The following is a 12182-nucleotide window of genomic DNA, read 5'->3' as shown; positions in this document are numbered from 1 at the left end:
CATATTCCATTTGCTTCATAGGTATATTTCTTTTCTTTTGTTTTTATACTTTTGCTTTTTTCTTCTACTCTCTCATACTTGGTCCTATCCTAGGAACTAATAATTAAACCAACATCCAATATAATAGCTTATAAATTTTTCTTCTCTCCAATCTTTTAAGATCATTAGGACACCACTATTCTCTTAACCCATTACAAAAACAACCATGAATTCAACAATTCCTAGCTTTATTAATTATATATATAAAAATTTATATACAATCAAAAAAATACTAAAAAAATTAAATTTTAAAATTTTAAAAATTAGATAAATTTTTTAAAACTACAAATTAAAAAAGAAATATAAAAATTATAATATACATATTTGATGTTTTTTTAAGCTAAAAATAATATAAAGACATCCATGTTGGCGTCGCTATACAAATTTTTTTTATAAAATGTTAGTAAAATAATAATTAGTTTAGAGTCGACTTAAATTTGTGGCTGATATATATATTTGATATTGTCAGAAATGTTAGTGTTGCATGAGATTATATTAAAATTTGAAAAACCAATAAGTCCATGTAAAAATGATAAACTATCCTTAGTTTTATTATATTTAGATAATTAAAGTTTTTAATTATAGTGGTGGAGTGAAAATAATATTATGTAAGTATTCAACATGCTGTAAGTTATTTTAAAAGATAAATTTTGATGGCTAATATTTAATATGTTTATAAATTAACAGTGTCTTATATATTATTGAATATATTATTTGTATATATATAAAATAAGAACAGTGAAACCTCACCTGTTCCTGTGGCTGCTTCTGGTTTCTTTTCCTGTCCAGGTTCACTCCAGAAGAAAAAAATATATATTAAAATTTGAACCCTTTAAACAGTTAAAAGAATTTTATTAGAACCACAGACAGAACAGAGAGAGAGAAAAGAAAAAGTCGGAAACTTTAGTTAAAGATTGTGTCTTCGGATACTGTTTTTTAAGAAGACAATGATGATGATGATGGATGGCGTTGTTTTTAAACTTCCATCAATTAAACTCCTAAATCCTAAATCCACAACTCATTCTTCTCCAATTAGATTAGCCAAATTCTCTTCTTTTGCTATACCAGCATTAGCTACAACTGGGACAGAAGGAGATCAGGCTCTTCACGCTTCTTTATCTCTTGGCCACATCACTAGACCTGATTTCCCAATTCTCCATCAGGTAGGTCACTCTTATGAAAACCCTTTTCTAAAAATAAAAAAAAAATGAGAAGTTTAGTTCTATGGGTTTGCTTGTTATAGTTGCAACTTATAGTAATATGTGAATTATTTACTTATTTTTTGTTTCCAGTACAGGAGGTAAATGGATCAAAACTTGTCTATCTAGATAATGCTGCAACATCCCAGAAGCCTAATTCTGTATTGAAGGCTATACAGAATTATTATGAATCTTATAATTCTAATGTTCATCGAGGAATTCACTACTTAAGGTATGTTGTTTTGTATTTATATTTGGTGTTTCTTAGCAGAAAGTATGAATTTTCTTAAAAGAGTTTTTATGTACAGTGCAAAAGCAACTGATGAGTATGAGTTGGCTAGAAAGAAGGTGGCAGCTTTCATAAATGCGTCAGACTCTAGAGAGATTGTTTTTACTAGGAATGCTACTGAAGCCATTAATCTCGTAGCTTACAGTTGGGGCTTTACGAATTTAAAACCAGGAGATGAGGTGGGTGTTTTATACTTTTTTTAGCTTCTTTTTATGATGTCTTTTGTTAACTCATCAATTTCTAAAAATGAAGGTAACTGTTACTGATCTTTCAAAAGGCTAGAAGCTATCATGCCAATTACTTGTAGTGGAAAATTTTATTTTATGTCATTGTATGCATTTAGAAATTTTTATAGGTTTATTCTGGTCGTCACCAACCCACGTTGAAGCTGAAGCCAACAAACTTTTCTGAGATTCAATGACCGATGCCAGTTCTAATTGCAAAATTGGAAAACTCACCCCTGTCTTATTGACAATAACCACACATATATATACACGTTACGAAGGCTTCTAAACTAAATAGGAAAACTATACAAAGAAGACCTCCTATTAGGAATCTAATTTAGTCTCCTATAATTAAGCTATATACAGGCTATAATACTCCCTTCAAGCTGGAGTACAGACATTAATCATACCCAGCTTGTTACACAAATAATCAACTCAAGCCCCATTTAAAGCTTCTGTGAAAATGTCTCCCAATTGTTCTCCAGTCTTCACGTGTCTTGTGGAAATGAGTCCTTGTTGTATCTTCTCACGAATAAAATGACAATCAACTTCAATGTATTTAGTTCGTTCATGAAATACTGGATTTAATGCAATATGAAGAGCTGCTTGATTATCACACCGGAACTTGGTTGGTACGAAAATCTTAAAACCTAATTCAAATAAAAGCTGATGAATCCATGTTATTTCACACACTGACTGTGCTATAGCTCGGTATTCTGATTCTACACTCGAATGTGCGACCACATGTTGCTTTTTACTCCTCCATGACATTAGATTTCTTCAACAAAGACACAATATCCAAAACTAGATCTTTGATCTTACCCAATCAGCATCTGAAAAACATTAGATCCTATAATGATTGTGATTTCTATACAAGATTTTACGCCCAGGAGCTCCGTTCAAAGAACACAAAATTTATTTTATCGCTTTCCAATGATCAACTCCTGAAGAAGACATGCACTGGCTCACAATACTAACTAAATATGCAATGTTTGGATGAATCACCATTAAGTAATTTAACTTCCCAACTAAGCTTTTGTATTGCTTAGGATCTTCAAACAATTCACCATCTTTTGTGAGTTGTAGATTAGGCATCATTGGAGTACTACATGGTTTAGCACCCAACTTACCTGTCTCAAATAGCAAGTCATGCGCATATTTCCTTTGAGATAACAGAATCCCATTCTTATTCCTCACCACCTTAACACCTAAGAAGTACTTTAACATCCCTAAATCCTTTGTGTGAATTTGACTATCAAAATAGGATTTAAGAGATGAAATACCTAAAGCATCATTTCCAGTAATAACAATGTCATCCACATAGACAACTAGCAGGATTATTCTACCCTCAAATTGTCTATAGAAGACAGAATGATCAGATTTGTTTTTCATCATCCAAAATTTCTCAACTGTTTTATTGAAATTGCCAAAACAGGCACGCGGGCTCTGTTTCAAGCCATACAAAGATTTCCGAAGATGATAGACTTTCCTATACTCCCCCTGAACAACAAAACCCGGAGGTTGCTCCATATACACCTCCTCCTAGAGATCTCTAGAAGAAAAGCATTCTTAATAGAGGCCAATTGTGAATGGTTGCCATAGATATGAATAATCTAACAGAAGTTAACTTAGCAACAAGAAAAAAAGTAATCAACTCTATAAATTTGAGCATATCCTTTTGCTATAAGACGAGCTTTTAAACAAGCAACTAACCTATCAGGGTCTATTTTAACTGTAAAAACCCACTTACACCCAATGGCCTTCTTCCCTGCAGGTAAATCTACTAGATTCTAAGTACCATTATCACCTAAAGCATTCATCTCCTCCATCATAGCGTTATGCCAGCCAGGATGGGCTAGAGCTTTCTTAGGAATAGAAACAGAATCAAGAGATGCAATGAGAGAACAAGTAGTTGGTGACAAATGGTTGTAAGACACAAAGGAAGAAATAGGGTAAGTACACTGATGTTTACCTTTGCGAATGACAATTAGAAGATCATCACTTGACACGGGATCCGATGGCGAAGGATCTGGTTTAGGACATGCATTAGGAGGATTCTGCCTTCTAGAGTAGACCTGAGTGATTGGTGGACGAGTAGGAGCAGAAACATCTGAAATAGAAACAGGAGATGTGGTAGTATATACCAACATATCATCACCATTCTCCCCCTGACTTGGTAATGTGGAAGATGGATAGGATGTTGTATTCTCTAGAAAAATGACATCAGGTGACCCCAAATACCTATTAAGACTAGGACAATAACATCTATAGTCTTTTTGAACACGAAAATAGCCAAGAAAGATGCACTTCAAAGATTTAGGCTCAAGTTTTGTGGTTTAAGGGCGAACATCACGAACAAAGCAAGTACAACCAAATATCCTAGATTCAATAGGAAATACTGACTTGGTTGGAAAATGGGTATGACGGGGAGTCTCGCCATTAAGAACAGTTGAAGGCATACGGTTAATCAGAAAACACGCTATTGAAACTGCATCAGCCCAAAAGTGATTTGGAATATTCATTTGAAATAATAAGGCTCTTGGCGGTGACCACTCCAGAGCATGCTACAGACTTTGGCACTTCTTTATTAAGAATGTAAAGACCTATAGATTCATGTCTTTTACCAATAATCTTCTTCGTCATAAGATCCTGAAACAAGCAATAATCAGGATAAAATAAGATACAACAATTAAGAGCACGGGTAAATTTCCTTAGATATCAGATTAAAAGAAAATTGAGGTAGACTCAATACAAATGTTAAAGAAAGTGATGGAGTAGGGTTAATGGTGCTAGAACCAAGAACAGAAGATGTTGATCCATCTGCTAAAGTAACCATAGGAGAAGATTTATATGGTTGAAAGGTAGAAAATAAGCTAGAATTACCTGTCATATGGTTTGTGGCACCAGAATCTATGACCCAATTGGAAGATAAGGAAACAAGACGTGTTTGGTTTACCTGACTCGGCAATAGCAGTGACGGGAGTAGATAAAGACTTCAATGATTCTTGATATTGCTGGAATTTGGCAAATTCATCTGCAGAGATCAAAATAGAGTTTTCAGATGCATCATGAGTAGATGCAGCGTGTGCAGATTGATTTCCTTGACTCTTATTCATCAATTTTCTGCAATCACGTTTCAGATGGTCAGGCTTATGACAATAGTAACACACAACCCCGCCTGAATCCTGCCTCCGAGTATTAGAATTATTATCAACATTGTTGGATCTTCCTCAACTATTGCTATCAGTATTACTTCGTCCAACAAGAGCACTGTTGGGTTGAACAGGTGGGGGATTTTCCATGCGAAGTACTCTACAGAAGGCCTCTTGGAGGGAGGTAACCTCAGGACTAGAGAGAATTTGAGATTTAGCCGTCTCAAATTTAGAAGGAAGACCAGTTAGAAAACTCATGACAACCATATTCTCCCTTTGAGCTTGTTGAACTCTCACATCTGGGTTAAATGGTAATACCATGTTAAGCTCCTCATTATGTCTTTTGAAATCCATGAAATAGCCCGTGAGAGACTTGTCTTGTTTCTCAGCTCGGTAGAAGGCTTTACACACATCATACATGCGATTTATATTTCCCTTCCCAGAGTATACAAATTCTAAATACTCTCGTAAATCTTTCACATATTCATAGTGATTTATCGGGCCAACAATCTCATTGTCAACAGAGTTCTTAATCTGTAAAAATAAACGAGCATCTTCCCGTAGCCAAGCTTGTTTAGACTCATCTTTAGGCGGATCATTCGTCATATGGTGATCCATATCAACAGTCCGTAAATAAAGACGCACGGATTTACTCCAATCAAAATAATTAGAGTTATTAAATTTATGTTCAGTGATTTTTGACCCTAATTTCAGGCATGATCACCGAACTTTTTATCAGTCATACTTCAAGAATTCAGAGAAACTAGCTAACTAAAGCAATGGACAATAAACTTAACCTCAAACCAATGCACAACGAAATCCAAAACAATAGTAACAATCAAAAAATCAGAACCTGTATCAAAAGCAACTCCTTGACCCACTCGGGTTTCACACAACCAGACAATAGAATGCCTAATATAGACCTGTCCTCAAAAAAGATGACCGAAGTTTCTAACGATTTCTTAAATTTGACAACTTGGTGACAGTATTTGGGAGTATTCTGCTCTGGTACCTTGATCTTGTCAGCTTTCCTCCTTCCCTATGTTTGGGATGGAAAGAAGAGAGGAAAAGATAGAGAACAACGTGCCTTCTTGAGTTTGTTTTTGCACCTTGGAGAAAAGCCTTCCTTGTTCTTCCTTTGTACAACTTTTGACTCGTAATATTCCTTGTTCTTTAATGAAATGAAAAGTTTTGAGCGTCATTCTTTTGTTTTCTTTTGTAGTATCTCCTCCTCTAATAGGTGCACGGAGCATTTCAACAGAGTTTGGATCAGGTCATAAAGCAATTGTGTATTGATATAATCTACTTCTGTTATTTTAATATTATGTAAAAGCAAAGCAAGGTACTTACTGTTTTAGCTGTAATTTAAAGCTGGACCTAATAGAGGAATTGCCGAGATCATTTACGATACCACATGGACACATGATATGTTTGTGTAGTTTGCCAGTTTTGTAAGGCATGCAATGCTATATGGAGACTTGGCAGTCAAAAGCCCAAGTATGTGATTGTGATGTCGAGAAAACTTAGAAGCTTAAGTTGTTTAATTATTGGCAATTTATTGATGTCCTGGCTGGGAATAATCTCTAGTTATATATCCTAATAGCGATGTCTTCAATTTTAATTTTTTACTACTTGAATTGATCATGGTGTTTCTGTTAGAGTTAGATCTTGAATGAGCATCTTACTTTGTATCATTTTCTTTTCCAGGTTATACTCACACTTGCTGAGCATCACAGTAATATTGTTCCCTGGCAACTTGTAGCTAACAGAACTGGTGCCGTCCTGAGATTTGTAGATTTAAATGAAAATGAGGTTCCTGATGTACTGAAGTTAAAAGAAACAATCTCAGAGAAGACAAAACTTGTAGTTGTTCATCACATCTCTAACGTTCTTGGTAGGTTTGTCTGCTTTAGTATCTTTCTACTGCTTTCTTTTTTTCTTCTTCTCTAACAATTCAATTGGAGGAAAAGCAATATGCTTTTAGTAATTTCATTTTGTGACAGTTGATATATCTAAATATTTCCACCACAAACTATTATGTCTTTATATTGTTCATTTTCTCTTAGTTTTTCTCTTTTATCATCCATGCAAGCCTATGGAAGTTCTTTCACATGCACGTCTAGTCTTTTGCTCATAAATGTGTAATATTTGTATCTTTTTCATAGTGAAGAATTTTAATAAAGGAGAAGGTATGCTTCTGAGTTTTCACCTAATTAATTGACACAGAACTCAATGATAATACCATGACTGGAAACTAGCGCCTCCATCTTTGTCGATTAGAATACATAGCCAGACTGGTCCTGTAAATGCTTTAGTAGGATGGATGGAAGTTGATGTCTCATTTTGATTCTGATTTTCATTCTCTTCTCTTCTTTCTATCATTTTCCAACTGTGTTAAGTCATGCTGATAGGGATGCAAGGGGTCATAAATTACATCTTAAAGATCTTACATTTTCTCGTTCTTCTTCAAGACCACCAAATAGGAAAGTTTAGACATCCCTCCCAAACTAATATTTTCTGAAACATAAGAGTGCTTTACTTGTTAATCTTTCAGAAATTAAAAACAGTGAAAATCTTACAAAAGCATTTGGTGACACTTTTTTCTGAACTCATCCGAAAATCAAATTGGCAGACTATGTATTAGGGTGATGAATGGAACTAAATGATATTCTTGAAGTTCAAGTTATGTTGTAAAATGCATGCTAATAATAGAAAATAAACATTGGTAATCCACAGCAAATTAACAATGAAAAAAACTAAAATTGAACAAACTACCATTGATATGAGATAAACTCTTGGGTTCTAATAAAAACTTGTAAAAGAAAGAAGGAAAATGGTATTAAAGTTCTTGGATTATTTCATGAAGACAGTTTGAACTATACTAGGAAAAATTTCTTATCTTCTAGTATTATTTCAAGAAATCATGTGCAACGTTAAGTTTGACATTCTCAATTTGTGTTGTTCCTTTTACTTGTTCTCATGATAAACTGAATTACTAAAGTCAAATCCAATCCAATAAAAAACGGATTGCTACTGAAGACCCAAAAAGAAATTGGTCCTAGGATGTGCAGTTGATTAGCATTTATATGATTAAATTTCTGGATCCAGTTCATTAACTGGTTATTGATGTATAGAGCAAATGGCTAATAATATGGTCTAAGCATGCATCTTTTGTAGCTTCTTTCCTTCCTGTTGAAGACATAATCCATTGGGCACATGGTGCTGGAGCAAAAGTGCTTATAGATGCATGTCAAAGCGTACCGCACATGGTGGTTGATGTCCAGGGGCTGGATGCTGATTTCCTTGTTGCTTCTTCTCACAAGGTTAGATTGTTGTCATGTATACTGAAATATGAGCTTTAGGAAAGTATATGAAGTTAAGAAATAATCATGCTCCAGATGTGTGGGCCCACAGGCATCGGATTCTTATATGGTAAAAGTGATATCTTGTCCACAATGCCTCCATTTTTAGGTAAGTTTTTACTTGGAGATAGGATTCTTATATTTTTTTCTCCTAGAGTTTCATTATGCATTTTTAAGAGTTTTATGCATATATAGCTCTTGGAAAAGAAGTGGATGAGAATATATTAACATTCTTTGATGCTGGGTTTCACAGGTGGTGGAGAAATGATCGCTGATGTATTCTTAGATCATTCTACTTATGCAGATCCTCCATCAAGGTTAGTGTACTTGTTTGCTTGTCAACATATAGTATCTTGAACTAAATGATTGGACTGGGAGGGAACTAGCAGTCTCTGTTTTCTTTCCTTTCCCTGACATTAGGTTAAAAGGATTTTGTGGCATGTATATTAAATGCCACCTACATATCAGGATTAGCAATGGGCAAGCAGAGACCTCGAACTTAGTGATGAATTTTCAACTTCAAAGTTCCTTTAACTCATCTGTGATGCAGAATGAGATACATCTGAGAAATAAACAGATATTCTTATGAAACCCATAAAAGAATTTGAGAGAAACAAAAACTAAGAGGTACCAGCATTTATTGTACAATTCTCCAACCTGCTTTCTTAACTTTTTTGTGCCTCTTCTTTTATATCTGCTGTCTATCTGAAAATTATTTACAGGAAATCCTCTTATATTTCAGACGGTGCATTTCTATTTGTTTTCAAGTTCAAAATTTTTGAGTAATAAATAATACAACCATGTACCTCCTTTCTAGTGATCCATTCATGCAGGGGTTATCACCCCAGGTTCCTCTAGTTTTCCTGCAGCAGTGACTATTGGCCCAATAAAAGCTTATCCTTGTGTTTGCTCTGTAGGATCTAATTCTATCCTAAAAGGTGAATGTTTTATTTGTTGATGTTGACAACAAAAAGGAGTCTCTTTTACTTGAATGTCAAATTGTGAATAAAGGTTGGTTCTGGGGGTTAATATATTCTTAAGTTTATATGGATTCTCCATATACTCCTATTACCTAGCAGTCAAAGCAGTTCCATACGCTCAAGCCAGTTAGAAGATCAGATCCATTATTATTTATCACTAATTCTCCCTAAAATCAAAAGAACTATTATTGTAACAAAAGAAGGAGCGTTTTGCTACCATGTATTCTTCTTTGGAGCTTTTTAGGATCGTATTAGATTACATTGTATCCATGCAGTTATTACTATTGGTCACCTAATGAAAGATGTGTTTTCCATCTACCTTAAAAAAAGTTTTATAAGGGTCCAGATATTTTTACCCCCTATCTCCCAAGTAAAGAAACAAAAAAAGAAAGCAAGGGTATGGTTTCATCAGGGGGTTTCCTTGCATTATTCTGGTACTTGTCCATTATTACATCCTAATTTCAACTTCATATTAATCATTTACATTTTGACATACATCATTAATCATCTATCATTAAGGCTTTAATTAGTGATGTAGTAGTATTTATTGAGCATTCATACTGCACTTTCTAACTGTATCTTCATGTTGAGGAATCTTCTTATTTAAGACTAAGATTTGAAGGAGTTTAAGATGGCATATTAAGTTTAATTATATGGTGAAAAGGACTCCTGCTTGAAATACTTGCCATTTGATGAAATTTGTTCATTGTACTTTTTGTTTGCTTTTTAAAATAAATGCTTTAGGGTCTAAATTGATCTTTATGTGGAATAGATTTGAGGCAGGAACTCCAGCAATTGGAGAAGCAATTGGGCTAGGAGCAGCAATTGATTATTTGTTAGGAATTGGCATGCAAAAGATTCATGACTATGAGGTAAGTTGCATTTTTTGACCTCCTGTATTGAATATTTTTCTTGCTTCATGCAGTCTTGCAAAGTTGGGGATGATTCCGTTGTTGTGAGTTCAGAAAGTCATTATATTTTGTTTCTCATCTTCATGTTCAGCTAAATCAAAGTCTTTTTCCTTTCATTTGTACAAGTCTCTGGAACTGTGTCAATGTGAGATATATCTTGAGAAAAGAAAAAGAAATGAAGAGAGTTTAAGCACAGATCTGTATTTTGTAATTTCAGTTATTCTGCAAGTACAAGTGAAAATGTCAAACCCCTTATCTCGACAACCTCCTCTCTTTCTCTTTGGGGATTTGGGTGGATTCAAGGCACTCAGCTGGTTGTGGTGGAGTGCTAAAAGTATAGTCTTTTGTCCATCATGTATTCTGCAAACATAGCATCAATGAAGTAATTGTTTTATACGTCAGACTGTTTATCAGAATCACATGTCCTCCTTTTTCTTGAGGCTAAACATTAAGTAATACTCTCCCGTTCAACTTTGATACGCCATTTTTTCCTTTAGTCTGTCCAAAAATAAAGGTAATTTTCCTTTTCTAGTTGTTAGTTTAATGATTAAATGTCTAAAATACCCTTCATTTCACTTACTTGATTTTGAAATTGCAAATTATTATACAAAACTTTTTAGTTCCAATACAAAAAAAAATTTATTTAAGTCTCAAAAATTATAGATTGATTGGCAAGTCCACCAATATTTGGATTACCGGGCATTGTATTAAAAAATCTATTAAGGGTATTTTAGTAAGAAAATGGTTTAAAACAGTGGTATTATTAATTGAAAAAGAACTGAATTTTTAATCCTTAGGCAAGTCAAAAAGGTCTATCAAAATTGGACAGAGAGAGTATTAAAATTGGATCAATAAACTCTTGATTCGTGATGAAAGATCAAAATGGATTGGATTTAATGGGGCTCCAAGAGAATGAAATAACCAAGCCATTTTTTATTATCGTGTTAGCTGTCCATCAAGCATCATACATGAAATTTTAATTAAGGTCACTGTTTATTTGTTCATTGATTTGCAGATGGAGTTGGCTAATTATCTGTATGAAAGCCTTAGCTCTGTCCCCAGTGTTCGTATCTATGGTCCAAAACCTTCAGAAAATGTTCATCGAGCAGCTCTCTGTTCCTTCAATGTTGAGAATATTCACCCAACTGATATTGCAACTTTTTTGGATCAACAGGTTAGTTCCTTACTCTTAGTGCTATTCTTTATTAGATCCCTTCAAGTTTGAGCTACAAGAGATTCTGAAGGCACAACTCATAAATGATTTGGGAAAATATGCTATATCTCAGCATGGAGTGGCTATCAGATCAGGTCACCACTGTGCGCAACCTCTTCATCGGCATTTAGGAGTAAATGCAAGTGCACGCGCTAGTCTCCATTTCTACAACACTAAAGAGGATGTTGATGATTTCATCCAGGCACTCAATGACACAATCAACTTCTTCAATTCTTTCAAGTAATCTCTTAAGTTTCTCATATAGCTTCCCATGTACTGCACTATGCAACTTTATTTCTCCTTGCATTAATGGTTTCCCACTTTTGCTTGCTCTTTGATGAGTGCTGTACAACAAACCCATATTGTAAATCAAAATCATTATTTACTTGCTGGAAAGATTGTACATTATCTTAAAGATCTAATAAAGTGACTGGATATAGTGGTTTTACTTCATGGGCATTCATGGTTGTAATGGTCTTCAGGATTTCCACTTGTTATTTAAGGGTCATGGTGGAAATATTCTATCTGAAAACTTTTGACTAGCAAGAGCTTGCAGCCTGGAAGATTTGCTTGTATCAGCTATAACTAAAGCAGGCCTCATTTAGAATGTCTGTTGAATGTGTTAACAAGCTTTGTGATTAGTACATGATCTGAAAGCGTGTGAAATAGAATACCCAGTGTACTGATTTGCCCAATAATTAATTGATATACAGTTGCACAACATTAGATATTTATGATATTTAAGTGGCAATTATTAATTGGCAGGATGTAATATACAAGACTAGTTGAAGTGGAACCATCCATCCTCATAGC

General features: G+C 34.3%; 1 protein-coding gene across 3 annotated transcripts; it reads left to right on the top strand.

The window, feature by feature from the left end:
• The first annotated feature begins 783 nt into the window (after nt 1–783).
• On the top strand, nt 784–11817 carry LOC8268788 (cysteine desulfurase 1, chloroplastic). 3 transcript variants are annotated; one of them, XM_048376144.1, is made up of 10 exons: nt 788–1202; nt 1337–1470; nt 1547–1706; nt 6611–6797; nt 8081–8226; nt 8302–8374; nt 8519–8582; nt 10018–10117; nt 11154–11330; nt 11443–11817. In XM_048376144.1, the coding sequence occupies exons 1-10, from the start codon at nt 987–989 to the stop codon at nt 11611–11613; spliced, it is 1428 nt and encodes a 475-aa protein (XP_048232101.1). In that variant the 5' UTR covers nt 788–986; the 3' UTR covers nt 11614–11817. The 3 variants fall into 3 exon arrangements, with proteins under 3 accessions (XP_048232152.1, XP_048232101.1, XP_002523229.1); XM_002523183.4 differs by having other exon boundaries at nt 790–1202; nt 11172–11330; XM_048376195.1 differs by lacking the exons at nt 11154–11330; nt 11443–11817 and adding an exon at nt 10248–10389 and having other exon boundaries at nt 784–1202.
• The last annotated feature ends 365 nt before the right edge of the window (nt 11818–12182 follow it).

The sequence above is a fragment of the Ricinus communis genome, chromosome 1 (assembly GCF_019578655.1).
Source record: "Ricinus communis isolate WT05 ecotype wild-type chromosome 1, ASM1957865v1, whole genome shotgun sequence".
NCBI classification, from domain to species: domain Eukaryota; kingdom Viridiplantae; phylum Streptophyta; class Magnoliopsida; order Malpighiales; family Euphorbiaceae; genus Ricinus; species Ricinus communis.
Note: the sequence above shows the minus strand (reverse complement) of the source record. Positions and strands in the feature narration are given on the sequence as shown.

Excerpts from the sequence above, each read along its gene's own strand:
- LOC8268788 (XM_048376144.1), top strand. The coding sequence starts at position 987 with ATGATGATGATGATGGATGGCGTTGTTTTTAAACTTCCATCAATTAAA. Across the intron at positions 1,203-1,336 it reads ATTTCCCAATTCTCCATCAG|GAGGTAAATGGATCAAAACT; the intron begins GTAGGTCACTCT and ends TTTCCAGTACAG. Across the intron at positions 1,707-6,610 it reads ATTTAAAACCAGGAGATGAG|GTTATACTCACACTTGCTGA; the intron begins GTGGGTGTTTTA and ends TTTCTTTTCCAG.